General features: G+C 36.8%; 2 protein-coding genes and 1 pseudogene across 2 annotated transcripts in view; all 3 read left to right on the top strand.

The window, feature by feature from the left end:
* Positions 1-2,636, top strand: part of LOC149834167 (uncharacterized) — a 29,173-nt gene extending 26,537 nt beyond the window's left edge. The window contains exons 8-10 of the mRNA XM_090011264.1: positions 1,133-1,297; positions 1,381-1,866; positions 1,998-2,636. Coding sequence (XP_089867390.1) covers positions 1,133-1,297; positions 1,381-1,866; positions 1,998-2,279 — 933 coding nt within the window. The 3' untranslated portion in view covers positions 2,280-2,636. The remainder of the gene's footprint in view (positions 1-1,132; positions 1,298-1,380; positions 1,867-1,997) is intronic.
* Positions 2,637-3,051: 415 nt separating this feature from the next.
* Positions 3,052-3,771, top strand: LOC149834166 (AT-hook motif nuclear-localized protein 16-like). Its single transcript, XM_090009295.1, has one exon. The coding sequence runs from the start codon at positions 3,052-3,054 to the stop codon at positions 3,769-3,771; it is 720 nt and encodes a 239-aa protein (XP_089865421.1).
* Positions 3,772-5,438: 1,667 nt separating this feature from the next.
* LOC149834165 (CBL-interacting protein kinase 32-like) lies at positions 5,439-14,322 on the top strand (annotated as a pseudogene).
* Positions 14,323-18,698: the final 4,376 nt, after the last annotated feature.

Genomic DNA, 18,698 nt, shown 5'->3' with positions numbered 1-18,698 from the left:
CCGACCCAACCCACAGGCCCACGTACCCATGCCGTGCCCAATACCTGTACGCGTGTTAGGCCATGTGACACGGGTACGTGGCCTCTTATGCCGTGTCCTGGTGACATAGGTAACAAGTGCTCTAAATCCAAACTGTGTAGGTGGTTGCTCCAACTCAGTCTCTTTTCTTGGTTGAGCTAGAAAACCTGATCAAGCTTCTGTCATGGAGCCTATTTTTTGATCTTGAATGAGCTGCTAATCATGTTAAATGCATGCAGCTTGGCTTTTTTATCAACCATACATTTAATGGTCCTAGTCTGCCATTATGTGACACTGAACATTTTGTCTGCTGGCTGCTGCTTTGCCATTGGTGGCTTCACTCACACATTTCTAGCTCCTTGGTCCTCTATTTTGCCTACTTCAAGCCCTAATTTGTCATAGAAAAGTCCTTCAAAAAGAAAAGAATTACCTTATGAAAATAATAAGTGTCAAATCAACTAGTGCATGCACACTCTCTGATCTTTGAATTAGATATTTAGGAGCACACCATCACTCTTGATTATATATCAAACTTCAGCTGAACAATGATCATTAAAGCTCAAGTTCATGAGATCATGTAGTTAGTCTAAGCGTTTTTTAGGGCATTGTAGCAATAATTGATGTTTTTCAATTTCTGTTTGTTCTATTTTTTCTTTGTAATGAGCTGATGAGATGGATGAATTGATATAAGGATATTCGTATCTTAGTGGTTACTAACGGGTAGTAATGGCATGATACATTGAGCATGATTTTGTTCCACTCTTTTGTTTTGTTTCAGCTTCTGTTTTCTGTGTTCCTCCACTTCTACCACTTATGTTTTGCTTTGTCGATTTATAGTTTGATGATACAAACAACTTTACAATTGGTTAAAGGGAATAATTATGTCTAGTGAATTATGAAAATCCCTTTGAAGCTCATGTTTAAGGCAGATATTGATGTAGCTAATTGGAGAACAATGTTTTTATTGCTTGGTGACAAGTTACTTGAATGCTTGTTCATATCTGTTAAGAGGGAAAGCCATATTGTCATCTGCATACGACTTGGCTGTGCTAGTTACTGGTGATGTCCAGAGGGTATAATTTAATTTTGATATTTTATGTTGCATTGTCTTCAGCAAGGATATGGTAGTTCGTCACAGAGCAATTTCTTGACTTCTACGACACAGCCTGTTAGAGAATCTGAGCATCCTTTCTCACAATTCCTTGCAACACAATCAATGCCAACAAAATATAGCAGTACAGTGTCGTCCATCAATGGTCCAAGCATTTCAATACCTGAGGTATCACCACAGCTGCTATTCTTCACCTTGACTTGAGATGTTAAATTATAAAGCAAGTACTAATGTGAAATAATCCCATGCAGGGAGGAAAACCAAGTGTTTTCTCTACTCAGTCAACTGCACAAACACTTTCAGGTGACAGCTTGCAGATAACTCCAACTCTTCCTCAGCATGTGCCTTTGCACCCGTATTCTCAGCCAGCTGCTCTTCCTCTGGGACATTTCAGCAGCATGTTGAGCTATCCTTACCTACCTCAAAGTTTTGCATACTTGCCTTCCACATTTCAAGCATATGCTGGAAACAGCAGTTATCATCCATCTCCTGCAGCTGCACATGGTGCTGGAATGAAATATTCTTTGCCACAATATAAGGGCAGCATCTCCATGAGCAATTTAACCCCTTCTGCTGCTGCGATGGCTGCTGGTTATGGTGGGTTTGGGAGTTCAGCAAGCATCCCTCCAAATTTTGCATTGAATCCCTCTACAAGTTCTCGGGGTACAGCTACTGGTTATGATGATATTCTGGGTACCCAATACAAGGATAGCAGCCCTTTTGTCTCTATTCCACAGGTAGGTTCAAGCTGAATCTGCGTTTTGCCTTTTTTATGGGCTTGGCTTCATGCAATTCATGTATTTCCTTTCTATCCTTGACTGGTGAGATCCATTGGGGTTCCTAATACATGAATTGCACTTTGTGACAGAATGAAAGCTCTGGTATGTGGCCACATGCTCCTGGTTCAAGGTCTGTATCTGCTCTTCCTACAAGCACATATTACACATTTCAAGGGCAGAACCAGCAGGCTGGGTTCCGACAGATGCCGCAGATTTCACAGTACACTACTGCTCCAGGCTACCCAAACTTTTACAATTCTCAGTCAGGGGTTCCACAGGCAGGTCTGGAACATCAGCAACCTCAGAGTGATGGGACTTCCCAAGGCCCCACTTCTCAGCAATCACACCAAATCTGGGCACATAGCTACTGATTCTTGCTCAAATGTCCAGATATGAGTAATTTAATGGGTCTATGGCGGCTGCTTCAGGGCTTGTTGTTAGCACTTGACGTATATTTAAGACTGTCGGTTTCAGGTTGCTTTTAACTGTACATAATAAGTGAGAACCCAAAAAAAGAACTTTGTTCCACGGAACTGGTGTACTGGTTGCCCTTTGCTTGAGGTTGTATTCTAGTTCGACTTAGGTATGGTTCGTTAGATTAACTAATTTAATCTTTTATTTTGCAGTGTTATGCTTTATGATTACCTCATCTGTAACAGTGTTTTCTAACAGCAACAACATTTTACTCTGTTGCGTTTTCTTGAAATCAAACATTGCTTGCTTTTCAAGTTGTTCTATATGTGTATGCATCTGCGCACGCACAGACACACACACACTCACACGTTTAAAGTTATTCTATATTATGTGTATGTATCCCCACATGCACTCCTGCATGCACTGGCATTCATTAAGATGAGGAGGTTGGAAGTTAGGCAGTGAGCAAACTTTCGTGTGATATAGTTTACAGGTGGTTGGTGTTACTTAACTGTATCCTAATTCTCAATCTAATAAAAGTTTGGCAGTATGAGAGTTGGTTGATTATACTCAACCTCCCCCTAATTCTGAATTAATGTGTTTATTTTATTTGCACACCTATCTACTTAAGATCATTCCCGTCAGATAGTTTCACCAAACTTGGTATAGTTTCCCGTGTGAAAAGAATCACAGTTAAGGGAACAAATTACGAAACCAATATACGGCTGCATGGCTGGTGCTGATGTAAAAACATCTTCCATGATTCCCCAAGATGAGAAGGAGAAGAACAAGGCCATTACCGATGCCCGAGCTCTTCTTGTATCAGTGGCTGGCACGACAGTTGCAACCAATGACACATTTAGACGGTCACGGGGTAGACCTGCTGGTTCTAAAAACAAGCCAAAGCCTCCCATAATCATCACTCATGACAGTGCAAATGCTCTTAAAGCTCATGCAATGGAAATTAGCTCTGGCTGTGATGTGGGAGAAAGCATTGCTAGCTTTGCACGTAAGAAACAGTGTGGAGTTTGTATATTAAATGGGAGTGGGTTTGTAGTAAATGTAACTCTCCGGCAACCTGCATCTCCGAGTGCCATTGTCACTCTGCATGGGCGGTTTGAGATATTATCGCTATTGGGCTCATTTGTACCACAACCAGCACTTCCTGGGCTGACAGGACTCACAATCTATGTCGCTGGTGTGCAAGGCCAGGTTGTTGGGGGCGTTGTTGTTGGTGCTCTTATTGCTTCAGGTCCAGTGATGATCATGGCAGCAACTTTCCTGAATGCCACCTTCGATCGCCTCCCACTGGGCAATGATCGTGATGACGATGAAGATGAAGAGATTGGCATGAACAAACAGAGCAATACCCATGGTCGTCATCACGAGTTAGGAAGCTTTTATATGCCACCAGCCTTGCTCAAAAAAGGAGGAAGCTTTGCCACCTGAACCTCACCATGGTTCTACTGGTCATTCTCCAAGAGCTAATTAAAGTAAATCTCACTAGTGAGAGGAGGGATTGCATGATCTACTTTCCTGTCTTTTCTTCTGTTTCTTCTTTCACAACCCTCCTGGTTTCATTTGATCAAAATTGGAATTGTCCCATCCATATAGGATTCTTTCTTTTCCACCTCCTCTCTGTGTTTTTTTTTTTTGAAAGGCAAGCTGGGATTAGGCAGACCCCTACCAGATATCTTTTAAGCCTCATGTGGCAGAGGATTCGAACCTGGGCCTTCAGTTTGGGACAGGAGGCAGAGGATTCGAACCTGGGCCTTCAGTTTGGGACAGGACCCCACTTACCACATGGGATACCACCTCGGTGGTTTGTTTCTCTAGTTCTAAGCCTTTCTTTCAGTGAATTTCCAGACATTACAAAATTTTAGTACATCATGAAAATCAAAATCATAGCGATATGATATCAAATTGGGGCTAATTTGGATGTCAAATTGTTGTTGCCACCAGAGAGAGAGAGAGAGAGAGAGAGAGAGAGAGAGAGAGAGAGATGATCGAAAATGCATAGAAGAAAGCACATGTAAGAAATATTTTGAAAGTTAAGGTACGTTCACTTCAAGAGAAGTGCCATTCTTTTAAAAAGGCTTTCTGAAAAGCTACCAGAGTCGGGTGGGAAAGCACTTCCCATGGGGGAGGGGAGGGGAAGCAAGAAGGCATTTTATTAGTAAAAGTGCATCTTTTCCACAAACACAGTGGTGTCAAAGGTTCGGGTTTGGTTCGGACCCAGGTAGAACCAGAACTGGCCCAATTTTCAGGTATGGTATTGGGTCAGGACCCGGATCTAATCAAACCCACCATAAGAGAAACCATACCTGGACCCGATAAGAACTAGATGAACCAGACCCTGGCCATACCCAGTAAAACAATATTTTTGTATCATTTTTACGTTGAAAAATTGTGGGTCTTAATCAGGACTCGGATCAGACCCAGGTCTGGTATAAAATTTCACAAACTATACCCGGGTCCATGTATTAATCGGACCTCCAGGTCCGGACCTGGGTCTTCTTATTTATCACCATACCCGGACTCTAGGGTTTGGTCAGGGCGACCCGTTGACACCCCTAGACTGCCACCCACCATGATGAGTTTTCAATGCTTTACTTGACCATGTGGGAAAAAGTATATTCTTGTATAAAAATAGCCATTTTCTCGCCATTTTCGTGAAACAAACATCGGCTCATGGGTACAAGACTCACTAGCTTAGAAATGCCAATTTGGTTGGCAACTTGGCAGCCTCCAGAAAATGATAACAGACGGGTATAACTATGGTTTGGTTCCAACCGGTAGTCCCCATTAGCATGTTTGTAGAGGCAAAAATTGCTTCCCGAAAGTTGGAAAATAAAAAAATCCTAAACTACTGACGAAGAAGAAACACTACAGTTACAAAGAGGGATCAGTCACCAAGTAAAACACACGTTCTAAAGAATGCTTGCCATTTGATAATAAAGTAACATTTTACCACAAAAATGGTTAAAATTTTTACTTCCTCCATTCTTTTCCTCCAGACTTTGGCTTCAGGATGCTACTTTGCAGAAATCTTGGTTCACCAAACTCTAGGTCCACCCGCGAATGGTACACCAATTAATAGTCCATAATGACGAGAGATGTACTTGCATCACCATGGTACCACAATCATCCCAAAGGCATTTCATCAGGTAGAGCTGAACATGTCTTTGCCCACAACTTCCAATCCGACTTGAGCATATGAATGTTCAGGGAATGTTTAAGGTCCTACGCTAACGCGAGTTAAAAATCGCTAGACCTAGAACAATACATTGGCCTATTAGAGTACAAGCAAGAAAAAGTAACAACATTAAAAGACATATTATATGAGATTATGGCCATCTTAACATCTGAAAAAAGATTACAGCAATGTCAAACAAAGCATAATATGAATACCTCATGCATGTCTCAACTGCCTGTTTGCTATCACCATACATAGAATCATATAATGGCTTAAAATTCTAGTTTCAACTAGACTGCTCGATAGAATGAGATAGCTGGATAGCAAGGATGCATTATCGTAACCGAGGGGTCTCATGCTAGAATCCCACAGGAGTTATCCCCAAGCTTACCAATATATATATATATATATATATATATATATATATATATATATATATATATATATATATATATAGAGAGAGAGAGAGAGAGAGAGAGAGAGAGAGAGAGAGAGAGAGAGAGAGAGAGAGCCGAACTATAAACATCAACATTATGAAAAGGGTCAACAAACATTGAACCTGATGGCAACCCAAAACAGGCCCCAAACAAGCTGAGAGCACAAAATTAAAACTAAGAACAAAAATCAAACGAGATCAGCCTGGTTAAGAGAGGGGGGGGGGGGTCCAGGGCAACAGAAAGCGCTGAAGATCGGGGATGGTAATAGGCAAAATGGCGTACACATCTACCAAAATACAGTTCACTAATTTATTGAAAACTGCCGGAACTTGTCGGAAGATGGCATTGTTGTGAGTCATTCAAACAATCCACCAGGATGAGAGAAGCAACGCTCTCCAATCCGCCAGTGCTTGCAACTGCGAACTGACTGAGGGCCCCACAAAAGGTCTACAATGAACGACTCTTAGCGCACGCTAACGACAAACTTATTCCAGGTAACCTTAAAGAGGTTCTGAAAAACAGGGCACTCCCAGAAAAGGTGAAACACAGATTCATATATTAGCATTTACATCTGGTCCTAATCAAATATCAATGCACGGTTTTGAAGAATTAGGTCAGTGGCATATGAAAAGTATCTTCCATGTGCTTCTCTTTCTTTCTTTATTCTCATCATTAGGCTTTAACATATATCATCAGATTGCAGAGATCCCTGTATTTTGATTAGTGAATCACAGAGGGGAGTTCAAATGCTTGATTGGAGGCCAAATGGTGGCAGGACACTTGCTGTAGCATGAGAGTGCAATATAGAAGATTTCCTTCCACGTGATCATTTGTTATGATCCTACTTACTATTTCTGGGTTAGTTCTGAATCATACTATCTTGTGGTTTCCTATAATATGTTTTTCTCATTTCAGGGGTGGAATATGCAGTTGGACTTCCCTTGATCTTTTTTTAATAATTTCATTAGATTTGGTTGAAGCTTATTCAAAATGGCTCCTGATTATATGATTTTTTTAAACAAGTACTATAACATCTGTATGTGGATAGTGGTTTGATACTTGCTGGCTCTGTGTTTTCTTTGATGGGTAATTATTGATTACATTGAGTTGATGTAGTTAGAAGAGGGATAATTTCAGTAAGAACTTTGATCAAACGGTTACAGAAATAGGGAATTTTGGTGTCTGATCAGTTTGAAGCAGGGATCTGTTACTGTTGAGTTTGTTGCAAGGTGGTGGTTTTCATCCCACTGTGGTTTAAGGAGTCTGAATTAAATGTATTCCTCTTAGTGTTTGAGCAGGCTTAGAAAGCTTTTGAGTGGATTTTTCAGCACCACACAGGAATTAATGTGGTACTGATGTTTAATTGGTTGCACGTCTTTTGAAGAGCCTTTTTGCTATAGTGATAGAATTTCTGGTGATTTTGGCAACGTGAAAATTTCTTTTTCTCTTGTAGTTATCTAAAATATGAGTCTGATATGATTTCAAAAATCAACTTTGCCTGCTGAAATTGCATTTGTAGTTTGATTCAAGTTGTTAGCACTCTGAATTGATTTATCATGCAGATCAAACGGGAAATTGCTACAATGAAGTTAATAAAGCATCCAAATGTTGTCCGCCTGTATGAGGTGAGTTACTTTATAAAAACAATTTTATTCCGTTCCATAGCTTCCATGTATTGCCATTAGTTACTTCACATTCCATGTCTGTCTTCTTAGTGAAATAGCATGTCCAAGTGGTGACTACTTGTAAAATGATTGACTCATAACATCTCTCTAATCCGTGCACACACACACACACACACACACACACACACACACACACACACACACACACAATTTTCTGAAAGTTAAAAGTCTTGAAGTGCCTCTGGTGATTGTTGTGCTCTGATACTTTTTAAAATGTGGATGAAATGGGCTTGACATCATGGTTATTGCAGCTGGAGGTTTAGTGGCTTATAGTCAAGGATGTTGGTTATCTGATCTATGGTTATGATAAGTCATAGTGGTTCTATTATGGTACTGGTCAATCTTCACATCAAGGAAACAAGGAAGCAAAACTAGTTTTTTCATTTAAATTCTGAATGAACTTTCAGGAAGTGTGCATCATCACTTCCTGTAACGAGTATTTTCTATTGATGTATAATGTGTAATTCATTCCATAGCATTGCATCTTAGTATGAAAGCATGCTTATGGAAAAAGTCTTACTTTTGAAAGCATGCTTATGGAATCCATATCCAAAAGCAAAGGGATTTAGCTCCTGATTTGAGCAACATCATGGAGATCAAGAAGAGATATTAACAATGAGATTTGAGAATTTCATAGGATAGAGGCGAAGACCAATGGATAAGCAAATTCATAATGACTATTCACACTAACTTGACATCATATTATGGGACTAACAACAATATTAAACTGAAATTTAGGTCAGTAATATACGTAAGGTTTTTGTTGTCAAATGGTATCCAATTAGGAGTATGACACAATCTGTAGATTTTGCTGAACTTATTTTTTTGTCTGGTTAGTCTAATCTTCACTCCATTTGATGCTGCTTTTAGGATATTTCTATTTGCTAATTTTACAACTCACGCTTCTTCAGGTAATGGGAAGCAAGACCAAGATCTTGTCCTTGAGTTTGTCACTGGAGGGGAGCTCTTTGACAAGATTGTAAGTTGTGAAGAATTGTCTAAGTTGTAGCCACCATCATGTTGACCTACCAACTGGAAGCATAAAACTTGCTACTAAGCCAGTCTTGGAACGTTTCACCTGTTTATTCAACTACTAGCTTAAACAAGTGTTTTCATGTCAAAGGTTAACCATGGGCGGATGAGTGAGGATGAGGCACGGAGATATTTTCAACAACTTATTAATGCAGTTGATTACTGTCACAGCAGGGGTGTGTATCACAGAGACTTAAAGGTAATTATTTTACATAATATGGTCTCCGCTCAAGATTTAAATGTTCCCTGTTATCTTGAAAGATGAAGGTTTATGTAGCTGTTATGGTGCTTGCAGCCAGAAAATTTACTCCTTGATGCATGGGGAAACCTCAAAGTATCTGACTTCGGCTTGAGTGCTCTTTCCCAACAAGTCAAGGTCATACTTTTTGTCAATCGAATTATATGTTCCTTCTGGTTACCGTGTACATTCAAATGTCAACTTTTCTTTTAGCTTAATTCAGATATCAGTTATTCAGACGTCAGTTTTTCTTTTAGCTTAATTCAGATATCAATTAAACACTAATTTTTGATCTAATGATTATTTCGCATTTTCTTTTTCAAGTAATACAGAAACATGTATATGCAATTTTTGCTATGCAACCTAATGAAATAGCATTAACCTACATATAAATAATGCTAAACATCTGTCTATCTGAGCATATACCCTCAACAGCTGCAATTCCAACATGTCTGGAGATTTGATCTGGATGTGGTCGCCCTAATTCAAACCATAGCACAGATGCTGGACGGATTCAGGAAACTGTGTGCATGCTTATTTTTTCGTATGTATGTTTGTGCATCTATCCTAATGGAGCATGCCATCACCACTTCAACCAAAATAGATGAATCTGGTTGATCAAGATTAGAACAGAACCATGGTTGTGGTTTCAGCATAAAAAGTAGATGAGGAACTCTTGTATGCCTAAATGTTGATAAACATGAACCATTATGAATGTCTAAATAGCCACATGTCCTATCTGCAGGACGTGTGAGCAAGTGTGGTATGAAAAAAGAAGAAAAAAGTAAGCACTGTTTATTGTTGTAAATGATAATTACCCACCCAAGATGCATACTTCAATGGTTGAACGTGTTATTGCACAGAGGCAGTTTACAATTCCTCAAATATAAGTAGGTTAAAACCTGTGTACAAGATAGTAATATATTATCTTAGGTGTCAAAGAAGGAATATGCCTAAAGACTAGTACATTCTAATGTGGACTATACCTTTTGATTATGACACAGAGAATTCATGGAACTTTTGAGTTATTATGATTAAGAATCCCTTTTTCGTCATGATACAATATACCGTGACCTTCTATGCCATGGTTTGTGAAAATCTAGATTTGATAAACCTTTTCCTTTTCTTTCTTTTGAAGATATCTTATGTTTTAAATCTTATAATTTTAGAAGTCTCTTTTGCAGGATGATGGCCTGTTACATACCACTTGTGGAACTCCAAACTATGTTGCTCCAGAGGTGCAGATAGTAGTAAACTGCTCATTTTTGTCTGCCAAATTCTACTTTATTATTTATTGGACACCAAAGATAAAATCTCCTTTAACAACTTATCTAGATATCTTTAGCCCTTATCTTTTGAGGATATGTTGTTACTTTGTACCTGTTGGCACCAACATTTGTATGTATTTTGTGTGTAAGCATTCCAAACCTACCTAACATTATATGCACCCACACATTCACTTTTATTCCTGTACTATTTTCTTCATCTTATGTTTGGTTGCTTCTTTACATTTCGTGTCTGACTATTTTGATTTTTAAAAATATTTTATTATTTCAGTGATAATTAACACTTATACTGTGACATGCACTTCATGAATCATGATGCATTTTTTTGCTGAATATAACTCAAAGCTGTTAGAGTCACGCAATTATATCATGAGAAGACAGCCTGTAAAAGTATGCATCAGACTAGCAAATATTGTTTTGATCCTGCAATTCATGTGAATTTTATTCATTTGCATTAATAGTCACAGTTGTCTTGTCTGTTTAAATGTGTGCATATGATGAAAGCTGTTAAATATAAGTTTTTTTACTGCCTTAGAACACATATGAGCATGAGCATGATTGAATCACTATGAAAGTTTTTTGACTGCCTTAGAACACATATGAGCATGATTGAATCACATATAAAGCTTTTTGACTGCCTTAGAACACACATGAGCATGATTGAATCAATATGCAAGTTTTTTGACTGCCTTAGAACACATATGAGCATTTTATTTATATTTTGTTTATAAATACTAATATTTTGGTTCTCTTGTAGGATGCTGGAGATGATCAACATAGAGGAGCTGATGGAGGTATGGAGGGAGGGGTAGATCGATAAAATGAAGAAGATGATGCCCCGAATCTTGACAACGATTAGATTCATGTATTTAATTTGTTTGACGTACTTGTAACTAATTATAACTTGACAAAGACTATATTTGGTTGTTTAACTTAGAACTTGTGTTAATTTTGTTTCACCTGTATACATATTTTTATGTGTACTTTGTTTTTATAAGCAAATTATATGAATTGTTTAATGAGAAATTTTTTTCGAGTTTCATATTTCATTTTTTTTTTTAAATTAGCGACAGATTCGCGATGGATATAATCCGTCGCTAAGCCGTTGCCAATTTCAATTAGGCGATGGTTTGCAATGGACATTAATCCGTCGCTAACTTGCTAACCAAAAGTTAGCGACAAATTATATTCAGATAAAATCTGTCGCTAATTAGCGACGAACATAAGTTATCGCTAATTAGCGATAGATTGGCGACAGATAAAGTTTGTCGCAATTTAGTGACTAGGATTATGCAACAAACGCTATCCATCATGAATCAGTTGCTAATCTGTCGCTAAACGCATTAGCGACAAATAAATATGAGCCTTCTACTATCATGAGAGATTATTGAAAGAGAATGTGTGACAAGTGGGCGAACAATGAATTTTGAAATCGCTCAGCAAAGACTGCACAAAACCGAGCGAAGATGCCTGATGCCCATCTTTACACAGGTAAATCTAGGACTTTTGAGAGCCACCAGAAGAAAATGGTAACTCATCAATATATATTGTCAAATTTATAAGTATTTCTGCATACTTTTTAATTGATTTTTTTTTATCATTTAACCTTGCAGAAAGCAGAAAAAGGTGATATTGTGCCTTATAAGGATGTGTTTGTTGAAACACACAAACGTAAGAGTACGAGAGAGTTTGTATCAGAGAAGGCGAAAGCAACATCGGTATGTATTTATTATATTAATAAATATTATAATATATAAGTTACTATGAATTACATTATCATAAATATTTAATATTTAGTTATTAATTCATATTATAATCATTACTTTGTAGGAGTCATACGAGCAACAAATGGTAGAGCGATATGGCGATGACTCCACTCAGCATCTGCCTTTTGATCCTGCAGCATGGGTGACTGCAACCGGTGAACCCAAAAATGGTCGTGTGTTCGGGTTTGAGAGTAACATAAACACCACACCAGTCGTTGCCTCCTACAACCAAAGCTCTCAGAGTTCTCCCACCAGCATCAACTCCTACTGTCTGATTGACCCTGCTATGTCTTAAGATGGTGCCTGTGAGCGTCTTGAGGATAAAAAACGTGACTTTTTACATGAAGTCATTCCCAACCTTATCCATAATGAGTTGTGCAACTTTTTTTGGGACAAAGGAACTTCGTCTGAATTCAACATGAGCTTCGGTGCCCGTCAGGTATAAAGATTCGTGTAATTTATTTCATGTCGTTAGATTTCAAGCTAGTATGTGCATGATTGAACACATATAAGCATGATTTCATCACTATAAATTTTTTTGACTGCATTATAACATAAATATATGTGATTGAATCACTATGAAAGTTTTTTGACAACCTTAGAACACATACAAGCATTCTTTCATTACTATGACAACTTTAGAATACATATGAACATGATATTAGTATATATGAAAGTTTTTTGATTGCCTTATAATACATATATGCATGATTGAATCGATATGAAAGTTTTTTGACAACCTTAAAACACATATATGCATGATTGAATAACTATGAAAGTTTTTTGACTGCCTTAGAACACATATGAGCATGATTGAATCACTATGAAAGTTTTTTGACACCCTTAGAACACATATGAGCATGATATTAGCATATATGAAAGTTTTTTGACTACCTTATAACACATATATGCATGATTGAATCAATATGAAAGTTTTTTGACAACCTTAGAACACATATATGCATGATTGAATCACTATGAAAGTTTTTTGACAACCTTAGAACACATATAAGCATGATTTCATCACTATGAAATTGTTTTACTGCCTTACAACACATATATGCATGATTGAATCACTATGAAATTTTTTTACTGCCTTAGAACACATATATGCATGATTGAATCACTATGAAAGTTTTTTGACAACCTTAGAACACATATAAGCATGATTTCATCACTATGAAATTTTTTTGACTATATTATAACACATATATGCATGAATGTGATACATAACACATTTATTTGATAGCCTTATAAACATTATATGCATGCGTGAATCATTGTGACATTTTTTTGACAACCTTAGAACACATATCTATATGATTGAATCACTATGATTTTTTTTGTCAGTCTTAGAACACATCTGAATTTTGTTATTGTCCTTTACTTTATTGCTAGTCTATGTGTCATCCAGCCATTTACTTTGATTGCATTCGACTAGGTGCATTGCATATAATTTATTTCATTATATTTTGTTTATCAATACTAACATTTTAGTTCTATTGTAGGATGATGAAGATAATCAGCGTAGAGAAGTTGATGGAGGCATGGATGGAGGGGCAGATCGAGACAATGAAGAGGATGATGCCCCAAATCTTGGCGAGGATTAGATTCATCTGTTTAATTTGTTTCACGTACTTGTAACTAATTAGAACTTGGCAAGGACTGTACTGTAACTTATAACTTGTGTTAACTTTGTTTCACCCGCTTTGTATATGTATTTTTTATGTGTACTTTATTTTTTATACACAGGTTATATAAATTGTATAACGAGAAATTTTTCTCAATATTCATATTTCAAAAAAAAATATTTATTTTTTTAAATTTGCAATGGATTAGCAATGGATATTATTCGTCGCTAATATCCGTCGCCAATTTAAATAAGTTGATGTTTTATGACAAAATTTAATCCATCACTAATCCCTCGCTCAATTAGTGACGAGCACATATTCTTCGTTAAATTTTAGTGACGGAATACATTCCTTCGCAAAACCAAACCAGTCCTTATTTAGTGATGGATTAGCGACATATATTATTTGTAGCTAATTAAAGACGGATTGGCGACAGATAAATTTTGTCTCATTTTAGCAACCGAGATTATGCGATGGCCGATTTCCATCGTTAATCCATCGCTAAACACGTTAGCGATGGATTAACGATGGATAGCGTCCGTCGCTAATCTGTATTTTTCTTGTAGTGATTGTGCATCCGAGAAAATCTGGGGAGCGACTGAACGCATCCTATTTGCCATGACCTTGGTGATAATTCAGTATATTTCCCCTAAAACAGATATGGGGCAGAACCCCGAGATGTCTGATGAAGATGCTTCCTTAGGAATAAGAGAAACAATGGTCAGGTGATAGTGAATCAACAAACGATAGTTGCGATGAAACTTAGCGAAGACACTAAGAATGCCACTCTTAACACAGGGCCAAAAAATGTGAAAGAAATTCACACGATAACCATCAGAGCCTGAAGCTTTTAAACCTGATGAATTCTGCACAACAGAATAGATTTCCTCTTCAATGAAAGAAACCTGCATAGATGAGAGAGAGAGAGAGAGAGAGAACTGAACATATTAGGCCTCATTTCTTGTTCTGCCCCATTCAGCCTCATTTTAAGTGTTTTATGATAGATCTAAAAGCATGTTTTATGACTCTGGATCATGTCTTTTTGAAAAATCGGTACCTTTATAGCCATTGATTTTGGATCACCAAAAAAACTGTATATAGGTCAGATTCTAGTGATCCAAAAGCCGGTTCACACTAAACAAAACCTATAGATTACATCTACAGTGTTAGATGTGAGAAAAAATACTTAAAACTATGATTTTTGAAAGGGCCCTAACAAGACCTAAGGAAAAAGAGGGCCTATATATATAATGCACTAGCATTAGCCCCTTAAAAAATCATAGTTTTTGGTATTCTTCAACATCTAACACCATAGATGTGATCTATAGGTTTTGTTTAGTGGGAACCGACTTTTGGATTACCGGAATCTGACTTGTATACAGATTTTTTCGGTGATCCAATATCAATGACTATGAAGGAATCAATTTTTTTGGCTCATAAAAAAGCCTTTTTTTTATCCAAAAAATATGATCCAAGAGACTTGTATACAGGTTTTTTCGGTGATCCAAAATCAATGACTATAAAGGAATCAATTTTTTTGGCTCATAAAAATACCTTTTTCATCCAAAAAACATGATCCAAGAGTCGATTCTACCTAATCGAGAATGCTAAACACATCTAATTGTTCAGATCTATCATAACTTCAAATTATGAGGTCAGATGAAGCAGAACGAGAAAAGAAGGCCTAATATGTTCAATTCTCTCTCACTACAAGAAAAATGCGTATTGGCGATAGATTCTATCCGCCGCTAATCCGTCGTTGTATATGTTTATGATGGATTTTGAGACGGACTAGCGACAGATAGCATCTGTCACATAACCCTAGTCACTAAATTGCGACAGAATTTAGCTGTCGCCAATCCGTCGCTATGTTGCGACAACTTAGTGCCAGATTATATACGTCGTGAATTCATCATTAAACAAAGATCGATTTGGTTAAGCGACAAAATTTAATCTGTCGCTATTTCCGTCGCTACCATTTATCGATGGATGAGTATCCGTTGTTAATTGGCGACGAACATTAGCGACAGCCTAAATTCCGTCGCAAACCGACGACTGCTAAATTGGCGACAAATAATATCCGTCGCTAATTTGTAATAAAATTTTTATTTTTTTTGAAATATTTTAAAAATCGAGAAAAATTTTTCGTACAATTCATATATCTTGCTTATAAAAAAACAGTACAAATAAAAAATGCATACAAATTAAATAGAAATGCTAAGTTAAGCAAACTTTAACTACCAAGTACAGTCCTTACGAAGTTATAATTAGTTACAAGTTTGTCAAACAAATTAAACAAAAAAATCTAATCCTCGCCAAGATTTTGGGCATCATCCTCTTCATTTTCTCAATCTGCCCCTTCCTCCATGCCTCCATTAGCTCCTCTATGCTAATCATCTCCATCATCCTACAAAAGAGAACCAAAATGTTAGTATTTATAAACAAAATATAATGAAATAAACTATATTCAATCCACCTAATCTAATGCAACAAAGTAAATGGTTGAATGACACATAGACTAATAATAAACTGAAGAGTATTAACAAAATTATAAGGAAAATTTTATAGCAATTCAATCATGCATACCTAACGGGCACTTGAGCTCATGTTGAATGTAGATGAAGTTCTCTTGTCCCAGTTGGTGCACATAAATAGACCTAACAGACACCTGAACTCAGTATTTTCAGTTCAACAATCAATGCCCTTAAATATACATCAAGATTTTGGCCACGAGACATCGAAGCAGGGATCAATAGAGACAAGAAAAGATTTTGACGCTTCATACACAAGCTTGAAGGAAGGTTGTATGGGGTGACAAATACCGACCAACACGAGTATGGGGTTGATCTACCCCAAATGGATTAAATTCATCTGTATATAAACCTAGCCTAACATTTCTCACTTCCAAAGCGAAGTTCTGATGAATACGATCAAAGTGCCTCCAAGCTTCTGCGTCAATAGGATGTGTGATCTTATCTTCATCATGTCAAACTTTATTTACATGTCATATCATTTGTTTAGTTGTCCTCAAAGACATATAAAGATGTTGTAATCTAGGGTTGAGAGGAAAGTAGTGGAGTGACTTATATGATACTTCTTTTGACCTTGTACTACCATTTCTCTTTGTCTTTGACTTGAACCGAGGATGTCCACATGATGGACATGATCTGCTTTTTTCTTGATCTTTAAAATACATGCAGTGATTGAGACAAGCATCTATCTTTTGATACCCCATACCTAGAGCATTGACCATAACCTTCGCACGATAGAGATTTTGTGGTAATTTATTATCTTTGGGCAACATACTCTTCACAATATAGCACAGACGGTCAAAACATGATTGACTCAAATTAAGCTCGCACTTCAGATTTAGTAGTTGAAGAACTACAGACAAGATAGTGTGACTCTCGCAACCATTCCACAGTGGTTCATCAACATCTCTAAGTAAGTCATAAAATGTACTAGCTGTATCATTTGTTGCTTCTTCCTCTACCCCAGTTGGTGCATCACTATGTCTCACAGCAGAACTCATTTCCGGTCCTGCAGCATCAAATATCAGGTCCACATATGGATTATCGTGCACCACATCCACCCTTGCGTCATAATTATTCCAAAATTCTTCACCATAAAGCGTCCAATTTGATAATCACTAACAAAACCCTTCTTGTATAGGTGATGTCTAACGTCATGAGGTTCTATAAATCAATTGTTCTTACACATCATGCAGGGGCATCTGATCCGACCGGTGAGATTCATTGTACTGACACTTGTCATTGTGAATTCAATAAAACTGTCAACATCATCTATATATTCATGCGACACCTCATTATCAATTATCCTATGATACATCCACTCATGATTTGCAACCATTTTGTCCTATAATATTACAGATATTTTCATTACCAGTTAAAATAAAATCTTAATAATGCTATGATGAAACAAATATCTAATTTATCTATTAATTATCAAGCGAGGCAGGGGAGGCGACCCTCTGTCAACATCACCAAGTTAATGAACATAAATAGACTGATAGAGATACTGAAACAAACGTATATCTAATTCCTACGCCCAAGAGGGCTTAAAACATTAAAACAATGTTATTAATTTTGTAAACCTACAAAATGGGCTAGTTGTTAAATTAAACATGCTAATAGATTTTTTATATTTTTTTTTGAAATTCTGACCCTATAAATGTGTTTAGCATCATCAACACTTGGATAATGCTTTTGGATGAAATAATTGGTATTTAGAGCCTAAAAAATTTATAAAAATTGTATGTCATTGATTTTTGAAACCTTATAAAAATCTATCTATGCATTTAAATCAAATGCTTGAAGAAATAATTTCTAAATAATTGTTTGTGAGCAATTTTTTGTTTAAACTTTCATGTGCAATACACCATCATATCATATTTATACACATCACGAGGATATTTACAAAATTGAAATCAAATTACATAGAACGATACATTCATTTGAACAAAAAATTCATGATACAATTTCATATGGAAGGTATAATCAAATGGAAAATAACTTCATGCAAGCATGGATAAGACACATCAAACATTGCAATACATTCAAACAATTCATATCAAAATAATATTAAACATGTACCTGCAACAAACACACTTCAATATCTCGCTAACTACTACCATGCCTAGCATAGAATCCGTACTACAAAAATAAGAACACTTCTATTCTCATACATTAAAATCATGCTCAGCATGATCTTCAAACTCCATCAAAGCAGTCTTAGATATCAACAACTAAGTGAGTGTGTGAACAGTAAAATGTTACATCCAATAAATTAAATAACATGTGATGTGCTTGCATCACTTACTCGCCACGAGTATTTACCCGATTTGCATTATTTTTGTCACTTACTTACCATGGGTGGCAGAGCACAAGCATGATCTGTTGAGAAATCTGCAAGAGACACTGTGTTAAAATGAAGCCACCCTCTGCCAAAAAGAAAAAAAATCAATCAACAAGGCACTTAATCGTGCACCAACAACTTATCTAGAGCTCAAAGCTATAAACTAAATATTGAATAGGATTCACAAGCAAACCAACATACTATATCGGGCCCTTGGTTCTTGCAATACT

This window comes from Nuphar pumila, chromosome 6, assembly GCF_984573655.1.
Source record: "Nuphar pumila chromosome 6, dmNupPumi1.hap1.1, whole genome shotgun sequence".
NCBI lineage: Eukaryota > Viridiplantae > Streptophyta > Magnoliopsida > Nymphaeales > Nymphaeaceae > Nuphar > Nuphar pumila.
This window is presented reverse-complemented; position numbering and strand designations above follow the sequence as displayed.

Excerpts from the sequence above, each read along its gene's own strand:
- LOC149834166 (XM_090009295.1), top strand. The coding sequence starts at position 3,052 with ATGGCTGGTGCTGATGTAAAAACATCTTCCATGATTCCCCAAGATGAG.